We start from the raw sequence: 20,880 nt of genomic DNA, 5'->3' as shown, positions 1-20,880 counted from the left end.
AACCGGGTAGGGGCGGAGCCGCGGTTCTCCCAGAAGTCTGTGCGAGGGGCCGGCGCGGGCCGAGAGATGGCGGCGCCGGATTCCGGGCGTTGGGGCGAGTGTGGACCGCGGCCGCCCGGCCGACTGGGCGTTCGGGGAGGACAGGTCAGTGCGAGATGCGGGACGCATGACCGGCTCAATCAGGGCGAGGCCCTCGAGCGGAAGGCTGAGGGGCGGAGCCTGCGGGGTCAGAGGGCGGGCTTGGGAGCAAAGCTTGCTGGGTAGGAGACGGTGTGGAAGGGGCGTGGTCAGCACCGGTGCTGGAAGTGAAGCCGGAGGCGACTAGGCTGGGGAGGGGGCGTGGCCTGGGGGGCTGAGACTGGTCGGGGGGCGTGGCCTGAGAGAAGTTGAGCGGAGGGGCGGAGCCAGAGGAAATGTGCCGGCCAGAGGGGCGTGGCCTACGAAGCGGCGACTAAAGGGGCTGGGGGCGTGGCCTGAGGGTCTGTGGCCTGCCAGTCACGCGCTGAGAAGGGGGCCCGAAGCTGGTTGCAGGTTTGCACAGGGTCTTAGAAGGTGTGGGTGGAGCTTGACGCGCTGGGGCGGAGCGTGGGCGAAGGCGCCGGCTGTATCTGTTAAGGCTCAGCATTCGGGTCTTGGGACGTGGGAGGCTAACTTGTTGGGAGCGTGGCGTGGGGATTGAACTTGGAGTGTGGACCGAGGCCCAGACTTGAAGGAGTCGGGCGGGGCCTGGTTGTGGGGCTGGTTGCGAGCTTAGAGGCTGAGATCTGGGGGAGGGATAGGTGGGCAGGGAGGGGACCTTAGGCCCCGGCATCACGGAATTTATAGCAGGGCTCGGGCTTCGGGGCCCGGAGGACGTTCTAGACCCACTTTAGCAGCCGTCTCGGGATCTCCCTGTTCCCCAGGAGCCCGGGACCGTGCTGGGCGCAGTGGGCACGATGGACCTGGCCTACGTGTGTGAGTGGGAGAAATGGACCAAGAGCACATACTGCCCGTCGCTGCCCCTGGCCTGTGCCTGGTCCTGCAGGAACCTCATTGCCTTCACCACAGACCTCCGCAACGACGACCAGGGTGAGTGTCCGTCCCTCACCTGGCCGGCCCCGGGCCCCACACCATGGAGTGGGCTGTGCCAGGCGTGGATCCACCCTGCCTCGGCTTCCCATACACAGCGAGCCCCAGTTGGAAAGGCTCCTGGGGGTAGACAGGCGCTGCGGCCAGTTAGGGGGGTGTAGAGAAGCCAGGAAAAGCAGTCACACACTACTAGTCACTGTCCTCGAACTGTTAGTGCCTCTGAGACGGACGTTGTGGCCCCACGGGAGGAGCAGGGGCACACAGGGAGGGCTGAGAGGGGAATCTGGGGTGCTGTGAGCCACATCACTGCCCTCACTGCTCTCCTCCGTTGCAGACATGACCCATATGATCCATATCCTCGACACAGAACATCCCTGGGAAGTGCACTCCGTCAGCTCTGGCCACAGCGAGGCCATCACTTGCCTGGAATGGGACCAGTCAGGTGAGGCTGTGAAGTTCACTCTCAGTTCCTGGGCTGCAGCCTTCAGCTCTAAGTCCAGGGCGGGCGAGAGCCACCCTGCCTGTTGGAAGTCCGGGGGGCCGGGTGCAGTTGACCTGTCCTTTAGCAGGGCTCCTGATACACCTCCTCTGTCACCACAGGCTCCCGGCTCCTGTCAGCCGACGCTGACGGGCAGATCAAATGTTGGAGCATGGCTGACCACCTGGCCAACAGCTGGGAGAGCTCAGTGGGCAGCCAGGTGGAGGGGGACCCCATCGTGGCTCTGTCTTGGCTGCACAACGGTGTAAAGCTGGCACTGCACGTGGAGAAGGTGAGTGCCCCGGGGCTGGGGTGGAGCTATGAGCGGCTAGCCGCTCTTCCTCACTGCTGCCAGCACTCTGCCATGCTCTAGGCCCAGCCCACGTTGCGCCTGTTTGCATTACCTGCCGACCCTGAGCTCCTGCCCCCATAAACATACGTAACTGTGGCTGTTGTCCTCCAGCCTCCCCTTCCGCTGATGGTCCTGTGCAGTGACCCTGTTTAACAGACAGCCGTATCTAGTGGTACCCTATTTTACAGATGGCTGCTCTGTGATCCTCGGACCCCAGTCCACTTTGATTTAATGACACCCAGAATCCCCATCTATGTATATTCTGGAGTTCAGCCAGTGAGGAGCGAGTACCCTGAGTTAGACTCAGGGCATCTGAGAGTCCATTTCCTCAATAATGGAGGGGAGCTGGCAGCCTGTGAGGGGGACATGGCCAGGCCTCGAGTCCGTGACTGTACAGGTCCTTGGGGCCCACCCAGCAGCTTCCACTTGCCTGCTGAGGCCACTCCCACCTGGAGCAGGCTTCCCTGGGCCACCAGCCAGCCCCCAAATCATGACACCGGGACTCATTATTAGTTACTAGTGCTCGGCCTTAGCTTCAGCTGGACCCGCTCGCTCTTATGACTTAGTTTAACCTGTTTCTCTTCATCTACGCTTTGCCTGCGCCCTTTTACCTGTCTTGCATTCTGTGTGTCACACTCTGCGCGGCTGCCTGGCCCCGGTGTCACCTCCCTATCTCCCTTGTTCTCTCTCAGTCTTCTTGCCTAGATCCCCCCTCCTCCTCCTCACTCTCTGCCCACCAGCCCCACCTGTCCCTCCTCTGCCTAGCTGTTGGCCATTCATTCAGCTTGTACTAGACCAGTCAGGAGCCTTAGGCCGGCAAGGTGACACAGTAACACATCTTTACATGGTTAAGGTGTTATTCCACAACACCCACCCACTGCAGATGCGGGCGGTGGTGGCGCACGCCTGTAATCCCAGCACTCGGGAGGCAGAGGCGGGCAGATCTCTGTGAGTTCGAGGCCAGCCAGAGCTACAGAGCGACCCTGTCTCAAACCAACAAACAAAGGCTGGGCCTGGTGACACACACCAATCCCAGCCTCAGGAAGCAGATAGCTCTCTCCGAACTTGAGGCCAGCCTGGTCTGCATATCCAGTCCCAGGCTAACCAGGGCTAACGGTGACACTCTGTCTCCCAAATTTAATATAGGGACTGGAGAGGTTGCTGAGTGGTTAGAGCATTGGCTGCCCCTGCAGAGGGCCTGGGTTACATTCCCAGCACCCATATGGTGGCTCACAGCCATGTGTAACTCCAGCTCCAAGGGATCCAACACCGTCTTCTGACCTCCATGGATACCTCACCTATGTGGTGTATCCAGCGAAAACACTCAAACACATAAGAGAAAAAAACCTTTTTCCAGTTTTTTTTTTCTTTCTTTCTTTCTTTCTTTTTTTTTTTTTTTCAAGTGTAGCCCTGTCTGTCCTAGAACTCACTCTGTACACCAGGCTGGCCTTGAACTCACAGAGATCCACCTGGCTCTGCCTTCTAAGTGCTGGGATTAAAGGTGTGTGCCACTTTATAAATAGTGCGTTCAGCTATAAGTCTTAAAACGTTAATGTAAAAAAATAGAGCTGCCAGCGGCGGCGATGGTGCACGCCTTTAATCCCAGTACTTGTGAGGCAGAGGCAGGCGATCTCTGTGAGTTCGAGGCCAGCCTGGGCTACAGAGCGAGTTCCAGGGCAGGTGTAAAGCTACACAGGGAAACCCTGTCTCGAAAACCAGAACAAAACAAAACAAAGTTTTATTGAGGTAGTCATGGTAGTGCATGTTTGTCATCTCGGCACTTGGAAGGCTGACGCAGGAGGATCATAACTTTGAGTCCAGCCTGGGCTACATACCCTGTCTCGGACAAGGTGTGTTTTGTATGTAATTACACCAGTTGGGGACGCAGACTAGAAGGAGAAGAGGAGCTGGTGCTGAGGGCACTCCACAGGAGATGCATGCCGCCCCACCAGCTCCTGAGTGAGGTTTCGGTGGCACCACAGCCCAGCTCTGTCTGCCGTCTTGCTGCCTCTGCTGCAAAGGCGGAGACCGTGAGGTCACCAGAGAAAGTGAAGGACCAAGTTTGGTCCCCTGAGAAAAATGTCACTGCTTGCGTGTCACCGAAGAGGAGACTGAGCATCAGGGGCCGTCTGCAGCTCTGCCACACTGTTGCTCGTGCTTGTGGGGGGCATAGAAGGTGGAGCCCAGGAGCTGAGCACGCCCTTCCTCCCACTTCCCCTTCCTGCAGTCCGGTGCCTCCAGCTTCGGGGAGAAGTTCTCGCGAGTGAAATTCTCCCCTTCGCTCACGCTGTTTGGTGGCAAGCCCATGGAGGGTTGGATCGCGGTGACAGTCAGTGGCCTGGTGACTGTGTCCCTGCTGAAGCCGAGCGGGCAGGTGCTGACATCCACTGAGAGCCTGTGTCGGCTGCGTGGCCGAGTGGCGCTGGCCGACATCGCCTTCACGGGCGGCGGGAACATCGTGGTCGCTGCTGCAGACGGTAGCAGCGCGTCACCCGTAAAGTTCTACAAGGTGTGCGTGAGCGTGGTGAGCGAGAAGTGCCGTATAGACACCGAGATCCTGCCCTCTTTGTTCATGCGCTGCACCACCGACCCCAACCGCAAGGACAGGTTTCCCGCCATCACACACCTCAAGTTCCTGGCCCGAGACATGTCTGAGCAGGTAAGTGAGGCTGCATCCCTAGCTCAGCCAGCCATGGCTTGTCCTGGAGGCAGAGTCTGACAAGGCCCGGTGGGGCAGGGAAGGTCCCTCCTGGTGGCCACCCATGCCCGCATCCAGAGGCCCGGCATCTCTGGCTCGTGGCCTCTTCCCTGCCTTGAGAGGTGGCACCGTGTCTCCTATTCTTTCTGTGTCTCACCTTCCTACCTCACAATTCCACGGTGAAACCAGGCAAGTCCCCAGCTCAGAGTCCTCAGCTTGAGTCCCTCTCCTAAGTCCCTTCTGCCTGTCTGGGGATACATCCTGACCTGTCTGTGGGACTCGCGTCCCCCTTGTTAGGGCTCGCCTGGGTTCCTACTGCTCTCGTGAATTCACAAGGCCCCGCACTTCGTGAAGGCCCTGGCAGACTGTGCTGTAGTTCTGTGTGGCCCATGACTGGAGGATGCACATGAGGCCTGTGAGGCAGGTGCCCGGGGGCCAGCCCTTCCACCCTGTCCTCACCGAGCCCCGCCCCCAGGTGCTCCTGTGTGCTTCCAGCCAGACCAGCAGCCTGGTGGAGTGTTGGTCCCTGCGGAAGGAAGGTCTGCCTGTGAACAACATCTTCCAGCAGATCTCGCCTGTGGGTGAGTCAGCCAGGGTTCGGGAGCCGCCAGGGGTCCATTAGCTTGTGGGATTTGGGGGTTTGTTTTGAGACAGGGTCACGGTGTGTCCCTGGCTGGCCTTGAATGCACAGAACTCTGCTCTCTCTGCCTCCTGAACCCTGAGTTTAAAGGTGTGGCCTGTTAATTTTAGATTAACTTCTTCCACAGTCCTAGGAGGCTGTTGTTTTCCTGGCTAGAGTGGGATGCTAAGGCTCCCTAGGCAGGACCACCTGGAAACCCCCAGGATTGAAGAAGTGGCCTATGCAAAGGCCCTGGGGCAGGGGCCAGGGAACAGGGCCGAGCTGTCAAGGCGTGAACAGGCACGGGAGGGAGGCGTTTTACTTGAAAAGCCCTGGAGCCTCTAGAAACCCCAGTTCAGAGAGGAGGCTGGGATTGCATGCAGAGCACTGGCCTGAGCAGCTCACCTCCAGAGCGTCTCCTGGAACCCTCCTGGGTCTCCCAGACCCCCACCACTGTTGCTTCCCTAAGGCTGTCCCCGCAGCCTGGCTCAGCCCTGGCGGGACCTTCCCCAACACAGAAAGGGGAGAGGCGGAGGCGGCGCACTAGTGGACCCGGTGGCAGCTTTGGTGGCGGCTTTGGAGGTGGCTGGAGGACCTAATTGGCGGCATAATGAAATGTGTCAAGAGGCTTCTCACTGCAGTCACAGCGAGTAATTAAATGTGAATAGTGTCCCGCTGTGCTTCCTGCAGGTGGATGGCTCTGAGTCACCAGGCAGTGGGGCTGGCTGGCGGGCAGGGCCCTACCGCACCAGACCTGCGCCTGCCACACATGCCCACTGTGCGCACCCCCGCCTGGCCCAGGGCAGTTGGGCCGGCCAGGGCCTAGCTCTCCTGCCCAGTGGGTGGTGCCTGGCGATGAGGCTGAGGCGCGGTGACCATGGTGACAGAAGCTGGCTGTGGTCAAGGCAGGGATGTGGCCAACCAGCGGCTGGCTGCCATCGGCCACTGACTTCTGGGTTTTGTTTGTTGGAGTTTTGAGAAAAGTCTTGGACTCTAGCTTCCTCAGGCGTCAGACTCTTGATGATCCTCCTGCCTCTGGAGCTGGGATGACGGGCCTGCACCGCTTGCCCACCCCCACCTCTGCTTTCTGCGTCCTCTGTGAGAGCCCTGGCTGCTCCAAACAGATGGTTATAGCCACTCTGGCCTCGGTTTCCCCTTGGGAGGGAGACTTGCTCTCTCTGGGGTCAGGACTGGTTTCAAAGATGGGGACCAGAGAGCTCAGAGGGTCTGGGCTCCCTCCCTGCAGAGAATGAACTGGGCCTAGTGGAGAATGCCTGTCATCCCAACACCAGTGGAGGAGGAGGGTAAGAGTTCAAGGCCAGGGTAGGGTCCATGAAACCCTCTTTCAAAAAAGAGAAGAGAAAAATCCTTGGACTGGATCCTGCTGGTCCTCAGGTCATGTGAGCCTCAGGCCAGCAGGCTGGAGGAGAAGTGCTCTGATTGGCCATGCAGGGTCCTCTCCCTGAGTTGGGACAGTTGTGGCCTGCTGCCCTGAGGTGGAGCTCCCGTTCTGTACCCTCCCACACCCTTCCTTTTCCCGTCCCCACCTCTCCAGTTGGGGACAAACAGCCCATGATTCTCAAGTGGCGGATCCTGTCAGCCACCAACGACCTGGACCGTGTCTCGGCGGTGGCACTGCCTAAACTGCCCATCTCGCTCACCAACACTGACCTCAAGGTGGCCAGTGACACCCAGTTCTACCCCGGCCTCGGTACGTTCAACCCAGGAGCGGCCAGCCAGCACAGCGCCCGCTCCTGTGGGGCGGGAAGAGGGTTCTGAGAGCTGGGGTTCCCAATCTCATGTGATGAGTGTGGACCGACCCCCAGAACCAAGGGTCCTGAAAGCTGCCGAGGAGCTGTGCTCCTTAATATATAACGGGCTGCGGCTAGTTAACACAAAGCTGCATCCCTTAATAAGTAAAGAATTGTAGCTGATTAACAGAAAGTTACGGTTTTTAAGATGTGCACACCGCTAGCCCATCAGTAGAAAGCTGTGTTCCTTACTATGTGAGGAGCTGTGGGCTAAGAGACAGTGAGTTGGGAATGTGGGGTGAAATCCTGTTGCCAAGAGAGACACGTAATCACCAAAGTATATGTATGGCCCAGGGTTCGATCCCTCAGGTCTCTGCCTCTACGTCAGTCAGGTGCCTTCCCAGCTGCTCAGCAGTGAGGTGGCCTTGCCTGTTTCTAGGTCCTTATTTTCCTGGCCCTCCTTATGATGGGGAGAATGCATTCAGGGTGGGGTAGCCAAGCCGGAGGAGGGCTCTGGGACGGGGCTTGGGCTCTCGTTCCCCAGGTCACGGTGGGAGGAGCCAGGGAAGGCAGGCGCTGCCCACCCTGCCCTGACCACACTGCGCTACCCCCAGGCCTGGCGCTGGCCTTCCAGGACGGCAGCGTGCACATGGTGCATCGGCTCTCGCTGCAGACCATGGCGGTGCTCTACAGCTCAGCCCCGCGCTCGCTGGATGAGCCGGCCCTGAAGCGCCCTCGCACCACGGGCCCAGCCGTGCACTTCAAAGCCATGCAGCTGTCCTGGACGTCACTGGCCCTGGTGGGCATCGACAACCACGGGAAGGTGAGTGCTCAGACCGGGATGGGGAGGGGCGCAGAGGAGGGGTGCAGGGGAGCGGAGGGAGGTTTGGGTTGGCGGCGCCCAATCAGCTCGCTCACCCAGCCTCCCCCCAGCTCAGCATGCTGCGCATCTCTCCATCCCTGGGCCACCCGCTGGAGCCCAAGCTGGCCCTGCAGCACCTGCTGTTTCTGCTGGAGTACTGCATGGTGACCGGCTACGACTGGTGGGACATCCTGCTGCACGTGCAGCCCGGCATGGTGCAGAGCCTGGTGGAGAGGCTACATGAGGAGTACACGAGGCAGAAGCCCGCCCTGCAGCAGGTGGGCGGGCTCCCAGCAAGTGCAGCCCTCCCTCCTACCGCCCCTCTCCTCTGTTGTGGGTGGAGCCCAGGGCCGGGCGTGCCAGAGCGCCCTGCGTGACCCGGTGGGTAGCTGGGATCCATACTTCTAATCCTCACCTCTGCCCCCAAGCCCAGGGGTCTTTCCAGACTCTTCTAGAATAGAACTGGTCCAAGGTGTGCGTCATGTGGACCAACCACATGGGCTGCCAGAGGCCTTGGCCACCGGCCACCAGGGCAGAGGGGAGGAGGGGCTGCTGTTCACCTTGATCCTGACTAGCCTGCAAGAATCGGGGCGGGGGAGGTACCTGGTCCTGGGTGTGACCCCAAACCTGACAGGCCTTCGGCTCACATCTGTGGCCCCCAGGTCCTGTCCACCCGGATCCTGGCCATGAAGGCCTCGCTGTGTAAGCTGTCGCCCTGCACAGTGACCCGCGTATGCGACTACCACACCAAGCTGTTCCTCATGGCCATCACATCCACTCTCAAGTCCCTGCTGCGCCCACACTTTCTCAACACCCCCGACAAGAGCCCTGGGGACCGCCTGGCCGAGATCTGCGCCAAGATCACTGACGTTGGTGGGTTGGGGTCCTTCCCCACCTGAAAAGGGTGAGGCTCACGGTGACCAGCCCCTGAGGCGGGTGCTGGAAAGGCGCCCAGCCTGCACCTGAGCCCAAGCACTGTGCAGCCTTCATAACCTGAATGTGCGGTGGGTGTGAGGTGTGGCCAGGTGGCAGATCACCTCTCCAGCGTAAACCAGATGTGCTGCTGCCTAAGCACGAGGGGCAGCGTCATCCGTGGCTGCATTGCACGTTGATGGCCAGCCTGGTCTACCACTTTGAGCTGCCCTACTCCCGGGACCTGTGGGGTTTCAGAGCCAGGTCCCCCATGTTCCCTGACCCCTTCACTGTCCCCACAGACATTGACAAGGTCATGATCAACCTGAAGACAGAGGAGTTTGTCCTGGACATGAACACTCTGCAGGCGCTGCAACAGCTGCTGCAGTGGGTGGGGGACTTCGTGCTCTACCTCCTGGTGAGCCTGCCCAACCAGGTGAGCCCCGCCCCGCGCCGGCCACGCCCCCAGCCTGCCCAACCGCGCGCGCGCACACACACACACACACACACACACACACACACACACACACACACACACAGCGTGTTGGCCACGCCCCCAAAGCCTGCCCAACCAGGTGAGTCGTGTCCTCCCGCTCCCCACCCCCGTCGGCCACACCCCCGCGTCAGCCCCGCCCCTTCACTTTCCCAAGTGTCCTCCAGCTCTGGCCTCTGTTATGGTGGGCGCTGCTGCGCTGCTGCGGCGTTGCCTTCTGCCGAGACGCACTCCTTGGCTCCTGTCTGCCTAGGGCGTTCTCCTGGCCCTGAAGGGGGTGACTCCCTGTCTATCCCAGGTCATCTGAGGCTTCGAGCCTCCAGGCTACAGGGTCACAGGTCAAGCCCCTGGCTTCCTGGGTTCTGTGGGAGGTTAAGACAGCCACGCTTGTCTGGGTTGGTGTCCACCAGGTCCCTGCCAGCACCGCAGACACTGGACTGGTCATTTCTGACCACTCTTGGTCTGTAGGGCACTGAGCACACACAGTTCTGGCCTCCCCCAACTCTGCACCAACTGTACCCCCTGTGGGGAAGGCTACACTGTCCCCAGACCTCACCCAGGGTCCAAGCTGGTGCCTGGCACATACCCACCCACGGCAGCTCTGGGGCGCTCACTCCAGTGTCCCCACCACAGGGCTCCCCGCTGAGGCCGGGGCACAGCTTCCTACGGGATGGTACCTCTCTGGGCATGCTACGAGAGCTGATGGTTGTCATCCGCATCTGGGGCCTGCTGAAGCCCAGCTGCCTGCCCGTCTACACAGCCACCTCGGACACCCAGGACAGCATGTCCCTTCTCTTCCGGCTGCTCACCAAGCTGTGGATCTGCTGTGAGACACTGCCCTCCGCTTACACCTCCCCAGCAAAATACAGTTGTAGGCCCAGCACATCACCAGGGTTGAGGCTTCTCACCGTTTCCCCAGCATTGGCGTGGCCCTCACTCATCAGGGTCCAGGTCCCTAATTCACAGCTGAGATGTCAGAGGGCACAGAAGACTGCCGTGGGTGCTGTGGGGGTGAGGAGGTGGCTCTCTGGGAAGCTGTTGAGTGCAGTGACACCCCCCTCCACAGGCCGTGACGAGGGCCCAGCCAGCGAACCTGACGAGGGCTTGGTGGATGAGTGTTGTCTGCTTCCCAGCCAGCTGCTGGTCCCCAACCTGGACTGGCTTCCTGCCAGCGACGGCCTGGTCAGCCGCCTGCAGCCCAAACAGCCCCTGCGCCTGCGCTTCGGCAGAGCACCCACCCTGCCAAGCAGCACCTCCACCCTGCAGCTGGACGGCCTCGCCAGGTGTGCCCTTCCGCCCTTCCCTCCTTCCCCTCAAGCCCCGCCCACCTTTGATCAGCCCTGCAGCCCTGAAGGTCTCCACACACAGGTTCTTTCAGAGGGGGGCTCCAGCATCTTCTAGAGCCTGGAGTATCTAAGGACCAAGTTCCGTTTCATCAGGTCTCTGCCGTGAGAGAGAACTTGGTGGCATTCCAGCCTCTGCTGTGTGCATAGAGGTGTTTGGGTTTTGTCTCATGTAGCCCAGGCTTGCCCCCGACTCCCTGTGTGGGAGGAGGGTGGCCTTGAACTCTGACCCTCCTGCCAGCTCTGAGTGCACAGCTTTGGGTGTAGGGTTTGTGGAGGCTGCATTGCGGCCTCGCCCAGGCCAGCCAGCTCTCGCCCCCGCAGTGAGCAGTGCCCTGGTCTCACAGTGAGGCCTCTGCCCCCTCCTGTGTGTACGATGTCCCATTGACCCATATTCAGCCATGTTTGGAAGGTTCTAGAAACTCTGGTCCCGTCAGCTGTTGTTTTGTATGGTTGAGCCCTGGGGTCACACACCACGCTTTGCTGTCCGGCTAACATGGTGCTGTGGACACAGCCCCCCACACCCCCTTACTCCCCTCTCCTCCCCAGGGCCCCTGGCCAGCCCAAGATCGACCACCTGCGGAGGTTGCATCTGGGTGCTTACCCGACGGAGGAGTGCAAAGCCTGCACCAGGTGAGGGCTGCCAGCAAGCCCGGGTCCCTCTGCTTCCCTCTTGGCCACGGACGAGCCAGGCAGCTTCAGGAGGCCCTGGGTGCGGTCTGGGGGTGCCCAGGGTTTGGGGTGTACCGTTGTGCCGCTGGCACCACAGTGTGTGCAGGGCGGAGAGAGGCAAGTGGAGTCAGTGGGAGGGTCAGGTGAGTGTCAACAGTCCCTGGCCCCCAGGTGTGGCTGTGTCACCATGCTGAGGTCACCCAACAAGACTACAGCTGTGAAGCAGTGGGAGCAGCGGTGGATCAAGAACTGCCTGTGTGGAGGGCTGTGGCGGAGAGTGCCCCTCGGCCGTCCCTGAGACTGCGCCCCTCAGCCATCCCTGAGACTGCGCCCTCGGCCGTCCCTGAGACTGCGCCCTCGGCCATCCCTGAGACTGCGCCCCTCGGCCGTCCCTGAGACTGCGCCATTCTCTGAGCAGACACAGGGGCCTTTTGTGATGGAACATTGTGTCCTCAGCCAGCTGCCTTGGATCTGCCCCTCTGGGGACACAAGGCATGTGCCACCTTCAGGGCCTAAAGCCCCATGCTCACACCCAGGCCATCTTGAAGGAGCTGGGCTGTGTGTCCACCCTTCAAAAGGTCCACAGTCCATAAGCCCCTGTTGGGGTTGTCTCCCTCAGTTTACCTTTGGGGACTGTGGGCCTGGAGGGTGGGCCCAATAAAGTTTCCTTGCACTGCCTCCAGGCTTATGCTATCCCCTCCCCGTGGCTCCCGCCACTTCTGCCACCAGGTCAGGCTCTGTGCTGAGGTGTGCCCATGTGTGGCACAGCGGCCTCGCCCTCCCCCTGCCTCCCACACCCTGGTTCCTAGCAGCCTTTGCTGTTGGTCCCCAGGGGACCTTCAAGCTTCCTCATCTGCCCCCTGCGGTCAGGCAGCCAGGCCCAGGCCGGGCAGTTCGTGGTAATTGGTTTTGTTATTTTTTCCCTGGAACCCTGTGGAGCAGAGTACAGGGCAGCGGCCACACATGACCCAGCCTGGGGAGGGCTCACTCCAGAGGACAGACCGTGCTCTGACGCAGCCTATTAGGGGAGCCATAGACAGGGAAGGTAACAGGGCCAGGTGGGGTTCCCCAGCTGGGAACCCCCTTTTCTCCCCACATTTTGATACGTAGCTGGGGATGACTTTGAACTCTGATTCTCCTGTACCTGTTCCTGAGTGCTGGGATAGCAGGCATGTGTGCCTGTTCCCAGTTCCCTTCTGGAACATTCTGTACATCCAGAGGAGCCTGGGAGACTGATATCTCCCTTTCACGGTTTAGTGACTTCACTGTGATGCCCGCTGCTGGCCCTAGGCTGCTGCCTCTGCCAACAGAAGCCAGCAGTGCGGTGGGGGCGTCCTGGCCTTGCTCAAGCCATCCTTGACTTCCTGTGGCCAGGAGCATGGCCACTGGGGTGACAGGGCCACCCCCTGCATTCCCTGGCTCTGCAGAGTGCTAACCGTGCGTGTTAGTGAAGATGCCAAGCCATCTGGGGAGAACTCTGGGAGCAGACGAATGATGTCTCCAGGTCGTTTGTTCAGATGTTTACGTGTGACGCACCCTGGGACTGGGACAAGCGGCAGAGAAATAGGAGCGCCCTGAGGGAACAGCTGGGGCTTCCTTTCTCAGACCCTCGGTGTCCCTGCCCTCTGGGTAGAAGGGCACAGGGTCTAGGTTCTGCCCACTGTCACCAGGACACCTGGGGTGTTCACTCTGTAGCTCTCCAACACGTGTGGCACCGGAGACATCACCAACTCCCTCCTCAGTGAACCAGTATGGGCTCTGGGTTGGAATCCAGCCTTTGTCTGTGGCCTCTCTGTGCCTCAGTTTCCCCTTTTAGTATTTATTGTCAACTTCAGAGCGTCTTGGCAATGCTGTCTGAGCCCAGACGATGGTGCTGGGTGCAGCAGGACCTCTGTAGGGTAGGAGTGGGCCCCGCCGCACGGTTCCCCGAAAGAGCACGCGCGCCTCCGTGTGGCCGAGCGCGGAACTACCTGCCTTCAGCCTCGCTGGGTGTGTGCAGCAGGCGCTCAATAAAGACGCACAGGGCTCAGACGTGTGCATTTATTATGAGACACGTGTCCCCCGGGTTCCCCTCAGCCCGTCAAGTCATCGTTCATGGCGTTTTTGATCCAGTCTTTGTAGGTCGACACGCTGGTATAGACGCCCGGCCTCCTGCGGTTTCCGCAGACTCGCGAGCCCCACGCGACGATACCCTCGACCACGTCCCCGCACACCAGAGGACCTCCGGAGTCGCCCTGTGGGGCGGGGCCGCGAGTGACGTGCCCACCCAGTAGCCAAGCCGCTCTGACTCCCCCAGATCCGGGGACTCCTCGCGCGCCACTCTGCCTGCCAGCCACGCCCCTCGCTGGCCTCTGCAGACCCTCGGGGCCACCCGGCCCCCACCCACCCACGCCACTCACCCTGCAGCTGTCCCTGCGGTGGCTCTCTGTACATATCATGTTCTGGGTGACCGCCCCGTCGTGATGCACGCGCAGATTGCAGGTGTTCCGGTCCATGATTGGCACCGTCAGCTTCTGCAAGACGTCGGGCCTGCGCCCCGCGTGGCTGACCACACCCCAACCCGCCACGTCGCAGAGCGTTCCGGGGGCCAGGTCTCGGACTTCGTCTTGCAAGGGCAGGGGGCTCACGTAGGGGCCCAGCGAGACATTCTGGGTCAGCTAACAGCGAGGAGAGGGTAATGTCATGGTAGGGGGCGGGATGGGAAACGGACTGGGGTGGCGGTGCAGAAGGGAGTGTCGAGGCTAGGCCCTGAGTGGAAACCAGTGGGTAGGAAGGACCCAGCCTCCTTACTTTCAAGAGGGCAATGTCGTCCTCGATGCGGTCGGGCCCACTGCCCGGGTGACGCACAACACTCTGCACGTCGTGCAGCTGCTTGGAGGGTTCAGGCTTGGACAGGGAGTGGGCACCCAGGAGCACTTGCAGGATGTCGTCCGAGGTCCTGGGGACAGGACGAGGGCCCACCTCAGATCCACGTCCCAGCCCCCCGCCCGAGGCCCCGCTCCCTCCGCTCCCCCACCCCACCGATACTCACACTCCGTCCATGCAGTGCGCGGCGCTCAGCACCCACCGCTCGTCCACCAGGGTGCCACCGCACACGTGTGTGCCATTCACTTGCACCGAAGCCATGTAGGGATAAGAATGAGCGTTGGCCTCCTGGCCACCCAGGATCCGGCCTCGGGGCTGCGCAGCTGAGGAGGGTGGGTGCGCTGTAAGGATCAGGGTGGGCTGGGCCCGGAGAGACCCCAGATGCCACCCTGTCCCCCTCACCACCACCACCCCACCACCACCACCACCCCCGCGCCGTTTGCTCGAGATCCAGAACCCCTTCACTGTAGAGCACAATTCTGAGGGGTGCAAATTCAGAAGCCTGGTGGGTGGTGCACGCCCCTCAAGACCACAGTGAACCTGCCGCAGTCGGAAGACACGTTGCAGCAAATAACTTCTCCGCATGGGTCCAGGGAGTCAAACTCGGGTCTTCAGTCTTGACCACAAGCCCCTTTACTGGTTCACCCTTCTTGCTGGCCCGGTGTGAATTCTATAGTCTACAGGCTTCAAATCCAGATTCTTGCTGTTGGGAAAAGCTGAGTCCAGGAGGCTCGGGTGGCAGCTTCAGAGTTTGGAGGTGTGTGACTGCAGGAGACCCCTGGTGCCGGCTGCGGTATCCAGCTGTCCCTCCCTGACCACTCACCACATCCAGCCGCCCCCAGGGCCACCAGAGCCACCAGGCACACACAGCTGTGCATTTTGACGCCGAGGAGTCCAGAACTGACCCAGGCGAGTCCTCGGGAGCTATTTTTATGGGGCAGGGGCCTCCCACCCCCACCCTTTCTCGTGGGCAGAGACCCAAGTAGGGACCTGGGGATCTGCGCTTCAGATTTGAGTGTGTCCTGGCACTTCTGGGAAGGATTGCGTAAACCTGCCGGGTCCACAGGGATTCTTCCTCTCCCTCCTGCCAGGGACCCTGGCCAGTGCCCACCCTGAAGGTCACAAGCACGTGGCCTGGGTGAGAGGCTGGACCGCCCAGCACCCTGACCCAGTAAATGTCCTCCCAACACAGTGTCTGTCGCAATCACTTCAGCAGGAGGCCAATGGACAAACATCTCCCCTCCCATACTTCCTCCTCCAACTTGCTGAGGTTGCTTGCCATTGGGGAGAGATAACTCCACTCCTCACACTTCCTCCTCCCATTTGGAGCAAAGGTCCTTTGCTAGGAGGAGAGAATCCTCTGTCCTCACTCCTGTGGCCGTGGGGTCTGACACCTCAGCAGAGTGTGGCCATGAGGAGCTGAAATGGAAAGTCTCTGAACGTTGCCTTCAGGTATGGCTTGATCCAGGCCCAGCCTTGTCTTCACTAGGCTGTTCCCTATTGTGGCTCAGGGACTCTCACAGTAAAATCTGACCCTCCTGTTAATCAATGCCTTGGCTGACTGAGCCCAGGTCACAGGCTCCCCAAGCTAATCCATAGGGTGGGTTCTGGAGGGGAGGGACTGGGACAAGGCTTTCAACCCCAGCACTCAGGAGGCAGAGGCAGAGGCAGAAGAATCTCTGTGAGTTCAAGGCCAGCCTGGGCTACAGAGTGAGGCCCCCATCTCAAAAACAAAACAAAACAAAATCAGAAGCCTTTTAGGACAGAATCCAGATTGTACAAAGAGGAACCCAAGAACTTGTAAAAAATAAAATAAAATAAAAATAGAAATTTGGTGACCATCCAGGGTCAGGACACTTCAGCAAACAACTTTGAACTACCACAGACTTGGAACCCTGTCCCGGCGGGGGCGGGATACGGCTGGAGGAGGGTGGACAGGGAGAGGGTGGAGTGGCTGAGATAGAGAAGGCCATTTGGGGGCCTCCTGGGGCAGAGCTATGGCATCTACTGCTCCAGTCCAATGGGAAAGCGGATCATTTCTTGTTTTTATTATTTATCTGCATGCTTGATTTATTTCATCTTGTCTATGTACTGTGTGGTGGCTCGCTGGGGAACGTTTCCTCTTTTCCTTCCACTGTGCAGTTCCAGGGATTGGACTCTACTCCTCAGGCTTCAGAGCAAGCACCTTCCCCCACTATGGCACCTCACCAGCCCTGAGTTGTCAGTTTATTAGATTTACTTTTATTATTCTTTTTTCTTTTTTTTTTCTTTTGTTGTTGTTTTGTTTTGTTTTTCAAGACAGGGTTTCTCTGTGTAGTTTTGGAGCCTGCCCTGGAACTCACTCTGTAGACCAGGCTGGCCTCGGACTCACAGAGATCCGCCTGCCTCTGCCTGCAGAGTGCTGGGATTAAAAGTGTGCGCCACCACCACCCAGCAGAGTACTCAATCTTAAAATCAGACAGATTGTAAGATTCAGAGCATGGGAAGGACTTCTGCGAAGTATTCTTAATTATGTGCGCGGGTGGTGGTGGGGTTCACGTGCATGGTGGCCTGGTGCCCACAGAGTCCAGAGGAGGGCATCGAGTCCCCTGGAATGGGAGCTGTAGGAAGTTGTGAGCCACCATGTGGGAACTCAGGTCTCCTACAGGAGCAGCAGACGCTCACTCTTAGGCCAGGCTGTCCTCAAACTCATGGCAACCGGCTGCCTCAGTCTCCTGAGTGCTGAGACCTAGCTGAACATGGGTTTTGGGGAACAGAAACCAAAAAGGGCCACCTCACTGACATCCTTTTGTACAAAGTGGGGAGCATGCCTCCTGCTGTGACTTTGCCCCCGACTCGGTGGCCAAGTCCACAGGTGCCCTTCACACAAGGCAGTGGTAGTATACTACATTCTGTGGCACAGTCAACAAACACCAGACCCAGTGTACAAAGGAAATGTTGCTTTTATTGAGGGCTGCCACAAGCAGCTTAGGTTGACGGCAGCAGGGGGGCAGGCAGGTCCTAGACAGCCCTGCTCTCAGGGTCTCTGGGGTGGGTATGGGGGCGATTGTCATGCCTGCGGATAATGGAATTGATCCAGTCTGCGAACTCAGCCACAGGCGCGAAGGCATCTGGGTACAATCCAGACCCGCAGCCTCCGCGGATGAAGGAGTCGATGCCTTGGACAAGCCCGTTACAGACCAAGGGTCCTCCAGAGTCCCCCTGTGAAGGTGTCAAGGTCAGAGATGGGACCTCTAGGCTCCCCCTTACCCGTGTTCCAGCCCTGGGAAGTCCTCCCTCGGGTCTGACCACCATCCCCTCTGCTGCAAACGGGTACTTACGAAGCAGATGCCTGCTCTCCGCCTGGGCACCAGTGTGCACACATTGAGGCCGCGGCGGCAGAAGTTTGTCACCACTGTCACGTTGAGCTCTTGGAGCACATTCGGTGCCCGTTGGTTCGTGCCCAGCCTGCCCCAACCCATGGCCAGGCATGCGGTTCCGTTACCCACACCACGGCCCTGGGCAGGCAGCTGGGCCACCTGCACGTTGGCGTTAATGGTGGCTGAGCCATTGAGCTGCGGTGAGGGACGGCGGGTGAAGGAGACTTAGAACACGAAGGAGTCACAGGGCGCGTTCCACAGGAACCGCGTCCCTGAATCCCCTGCCACCAAGTGGTGGGAAAGCTCAGGAACTGAGTATTTCCCCGGGTTCCGCAGAGCGGCAGGGTCAGACAAGAAGAGTTTGTTGATTGAATACTGCCCGGAGCATTCCCTACATCAGCTCCTAAGAGCCTTCGCCATCTGGCCGCAGGACGGCTGTGCTCCACTGTGCTGAGCTGGAAACAGGCTCCGGTGATAACTGCGGCTGCCCCAGGGTGTCCCTGTCTCCCCCACCCCCAGACCCTTCTGCACCGCATCTTCCTCAAGCCTGAACCCCACGGCCTTTGCGCCTGAGGCTCAGACTCCCGGGCTCCCAAGCCCACCTGGAGGATCACGATGTCGTTCACCAGACGCGTGGGGTCGAAGCCATTCTCGAAGATCTGCTGCACAGAGAAGGTCTGTCTAGTGGGTTCCCGCCGCCGCAGGTTGTGGGCCCCCAGCACGACCTGCACGGACTGGAAGTTTCTGTGGACAGCGGAGAGGAAAGGGTCCTGGGTGGGAGTCCCCACCTGGCCGCCCACTCCGGCACTCGTGGACGTGAGGACTGGGAGGGAAGGATAGAGAGAGAGGACTCACAGGCCATTCACGCAGTGGGCTGCGGACATGACGAAGTTCCTGGCGATGAGTGTGGCACCACAGAAGTGACCTCCACGCCGCTGCAGGGACACCATGAAGGGCCAAGCATGGGCCTGGGCTGGCCGGCCACCCACAATCTCTGAGGCCAGCACTGGGCCTAGGGACACACAGGGGGCAGAGTGAGCCCCAGCCACCAAGCTGTTCCAATCAATGAGAACTCACAAGGCTAGTGAGGGAAACTGAGGCAGAGAGGATGAGGGGCCTGCCCAGGGTGCTCCTGGACTTGAGAGACCCAAGCACCTCCTCCGGGCTTGGAATCCCTGTTTCCTTGCCGCTAGAAACCTCTGTGTCTTTTCCTAAGGTGCAGAAGCCGGGAAGACAATGGAGATGGACAAGTGGAGTGGACGTGGGGTGGACGTGTGTCCATCGCACTTACCACCCAGGAGCATGGCCAGCAGTACGGGAGCCAGAGTCCAGCTGGATGATCGGCAGAGGGTCATGGTGGGCTGTGCTCTGGTGGCTTCCCACGCCCCTACCCAACAGCCATACTTATAGCTGCAGGCCGAGGCCGTTGTATTGCCCCATGCCAGCCACAGCCCCACTTCCTCCCTGGGAACGGGACGATGGGGGTGGCATGGAGAGGTGTGTGCCCCCCAAGGCCCCCACTTCAACTTCATCCATGCTGCTCAATATCAATGAAAACTCAGCAAGCCATCCTTTTTTTCTTTTCTTTTTTAAACAATAGAATCTCAGCCGGGTGGTGGTGGTGGCGGCCACGGCGTCGGTGGCGGCCACGGCGTCGGTGGCGGTGGCGGTGGCGGTGGCACACGCCTTTAATCCCAGCACTCTGGAGGCAGAGGCAGGCGGATCTCTGTGAGTTCGAGGCCAGCCTGGTCTACAGAGTGAGTTTCAGGAAAGGCGCAAAGATACAGAGAGAAACCCTGTCTCGAAAAACCAAAATAAATAAATACAAATACAAATACATAAAAAATAGAATCTCAGGGCTGAGTGGTGGTGGTGCACACCTTTGATCCCAGCACTTGGGACGCAGAGCCAGGCAGATCTCTGTGAATTCGAGGTCAACCTTGTCTAAAGAGCAGGGCTACACAGAGAAACCCTGTCTCTAAAAAGCCAAAAAATAAAGTAAAATAGAATCTCAGGTAGCCCAGGCTGGGCTCAAACTCTTAATTCCTCTGCCTGTACCTCCCGAGCACTCGGAGGACAGGTATGCACAGCCAGGCCCAGCTTGGTGCCCTGTACCCAGCCATTTATATCTGAGGGCCAATCCGTCTGCCTCAGTTTACCTCAGGCATAGTAATAACAACAACACATAAAGTGTATTGAGTTGTCAAAGGGTCTGGTACCAGCCTGACTTTTTCCTGGGGTGACAGCCTTACTTAAGTCAGAAAAATTGAGGCACGTGGATGCTCTGCCCACCCAGTGACAGGTGAGCATATGTGTGTTTGAGACAGGGCCTCACTATGTAGCTCAGGCTGGCTGGAACTCACAGAGTTCCACCTGCCTCTGCCTCCTCAGCTCTGGGACTAAAGGTGTGTGCCACCATGCCCAGCACAACAGGTCATTTTTTGGGGGGTGGGGTGGGGGGAGGTTTGAGACAGGGTTTCTCTGTGTAGTTTTGGTGCCTGACCTGAAACTCACTCTGTAGACCAGGCTGGCCTCGAACTCACAGAGACCCGCCTGCCTCTGCCTCCCGAGTGCTGGGATTCAAAGGCGTGCGCCACAGCCACCAGGCCTACAACAGGTCATTTTAACCTGAGGTTCACACTGCAGCAGCTCAGTTGGTTGGTTGCTCCTCACAGTTGGTCCCTGACCCCATCAATGCCTGGGTACCCATGAGAAGGGACTGCTATCCTCCACAGTGGCCAGAGTTGAGGTCCCATCTGGAACCACACATGGGGAGCGATGCTCTTCTCCCACAGTGAAGACAGGCTCAGGGCCCAGCACCCCCCCCCCCCCTGCCTCCCCGCCCCCCCATCCCCCACCCCTCACCCCACCCCACTCCCACCCCACCCCCTGCCCCCGCCCCACCCCACTCCCGCCTCCCAATCTGTGGCTAGCTCCTTTCCCATCTCTTTCAGAAGCCACAGCCAAGGCTGTTTGTTGCAAAACCAACGTCTCAACTCCAGGACAGGGCATAAGGGGTGAGACCCAACGGACATGGGCAGGTGGCCAGGGTGCCAGGGATGGAGACCTCTGTTCCCGGAACTCCAGTGAGGACAGCTGCCTTCTCTCCCCCACACAAGCTGGGCACTCCCTGACTCACTCAGACACACACTAACTGAACTCCCTTCCTTCCCACAGTGAGTACCTACTGGATACATCATCCCTTGTCACATGGCAGCGGTGCAGCGCAGGCAAACAATCTCGGATTAGGAGACCAGACTTCACCACGGCTACACTTACTGAGCACCACCTGTATACCACGCTCACCCACACTGTGCGGGTTAAGTGTGCCTTCCAGTTCATAGTCCCAGTCCCCTGCTGTGGAACTTCAAGCCCTGACCTTCTGCAGCTCAGGTTCTTCCTTGACCT

General features: G+C 59.5%; 3 protein-coding genes across 5 annotated transcripts; 1 reads left to right on the top strand and 2 right to left on the bottom strand.

Moving 5' to 3' along the window:
• The first annotated feature begins 36 nt into the window (after nucleotides 1-36).
• Med16 (mediator complex subunit 16) lies at nucleotides 37-11,926 on the top strand. 3 transcript variants are annotated; one of them, XM_036171125.1, is made up of 15 exons: nucleotides 37-144; nucleotides 903-1,068; nucleotides 1,403-1,510; nucleotides 1,669-1,838; nucleotides 4,126-4,557; nucleotides 5,072-5,177; nucleotides 6,771-6,926; nucleotides 7,581-7,789; nucleotides 7,900-8,106; nucleotides 8,491-8,701; nucleotides 9,043-9,176; nucleotides 9,867-10,059; nucleotides 10,300-10,516; nucleotides 11,126-11,209; nucleotides 11,420-11,926. In XM_036171125.1, exons 1-15 carry the CDS (start codon nucleotides 67-69, stop codon nucleotides 11,544-11,546), a joined length of 2,598 nt encoding a protein of 865 aa, XP_036027018.1. In that variant the 5' UTR covers nucleotides 37-66; the 3' UTR covers nucleotides 11,547-11,926. The 3 variants fall into 3 exon arrangements, with proteins under 3 accessions (XP_036027018.1, XP_036027021.1, XP_036027020.1); XM_036171128.1 differs by having other exon boundaries at nucleotides 9,867-10,076; nucleotides 11,420-11,507; XM_036171127.1 differs by lacking the exon at nucleotides 37-144 and adding an exon at nucleotides 452-531.
• Nucleotides 11,927-13,320: 1,394 nt separating this feature from the next.
• Nucleotides 13,321-14,991, bottom strand: Cfd (complement factor D). Its single transcript, XM_036171203.1, has 5 exons — nucleotides 14,937-14,991; nucleotides 14,280-14,436; nucleotides 14,039-14,186; nucleotides 13,648-13,905; nucleotides 13,321-13,482 (listed from the first exon to the last, which is right to left on the bottom strand). The coding sequence occupies exons 1-5, from the start codon at nucleotides 14,989-14,991 to the stop codon at nucleotides 13,321-13,323; spliced, it is 780 nt and encodes a 259-aa protein (XP_036027096.1).
• A 2,116-nt stretch (nucleotides 14,992-17,107) lies between these two features.
• Elane (elastase, neutrophil expressed) lies at nucleotides 17,108-18,830 on the bottom strand. The gene is made up of 5 exons (XM_036170297.1): nucleotides 18,764-18,830; nucleotides 18,328-18,484; nucleotides 18,075-18,216; nucleotides 17,434-17,667; nucleotides 17,108-17,314 (listed from the first exon to the last, which is right to left on the bottom strand). The coding sequence occupies exons 1-5, from the start codon at nucleotides 18,825-18,827 to the stop codon at nucleotides 17,114-17,116; spliced, it is 798 nt and encodes a 265-aa protein (XP_036026190.1). The 5' UTR covers nucleotides 18,828-18,830; the 3' UTR covers nucleotides 17,108-17,113.
• Nucleotides 18,831-20,880: the final 2,050 nt, after the last annotated feature.

Source organism: Onychomys torridus, chromosome 21 (assembly GCF_903995425.1).
Source record: "Onychomys torridus chromosome 21, mOncTor1.1, whole genome shotgun sequence".
Lineage (NCBI taxonomy): Eukaryota > Metazoa > Chordata > Mammalia > Rodentia > Cricetidae > Onychomys > Onychomys torridus.
The sequence above is the reverse complement of the archived record's forward strand: the minus strand, read 5'-3'. Positions and strand labels throughout refer to the sequence as shown.

Bases quoted from the DNA above. Each gene is read 5' to 3' on its own strand.
- Med16 (XM_036171125.1), top strand. From the start codon at position 67: ATGGCGGCGCCGGATTCCGGGCGTTGGGGCGAGTGTGGACCGCGGCCG. The intron at 8,107-8,490 runs GTGGGCGGGCTC...TGTGGCCCCCAG, and splicing joins AGAAGCCCGCCCTGCAGCAG to GTCCTGTCCACCCGGATCCT. The intron at 10,517-11,125 runs GTGTGCCCTTCC...TCTCCTCCCCAG, and splicing joins CAGCTGGACGGCCTCGCCAG to GGCCCCTGGCCAGCCCAAGA.
- Cfd (XM_036171203.1), bottom strand. From the start codon at position 14,991: ATGCACAGCTGTGTGTGCCTGGTGGCTCTGGTGGCCCTGGGGGCGGCT. The intron at 14,437-14,936 runs GTGAGTGGTCAG...CACCCTCCTCAG, and splicing joins CCTGGGGGCGGCTGGATGTG to CTGCGCAGCCCCGAGGCCGG. The intron at 13,483-13,647 runs GTGAGTGGCGTG...CCCGCCCCACAG, and splicing joins ACCGCAGGGACAGCTGCAGG to GGCGACTCCGGAGGTCCTCT.
- Elane (XM_036170297.1), bottom strand. From the start codon at position 18,827: ATGACCCTCTGCCGATCATCCAGCTGGACTCTGGCTCCCGTACTGCTG. The intron at 17,668-18,074 runs GTGGGCTTGGGA...CCCTCACCGCAG, and splicing joins ACGACATCGTGATCCTCCAG to CTCAATGGCTCAGCCACCAT. The intron at 17,315-17,433 runs GTAAGTACCCGT...ACACCTTCACAG, and splicing joins GGAGAGCAGGCATCTGCTTC to GGGGACTCTGGAGGACCCTT.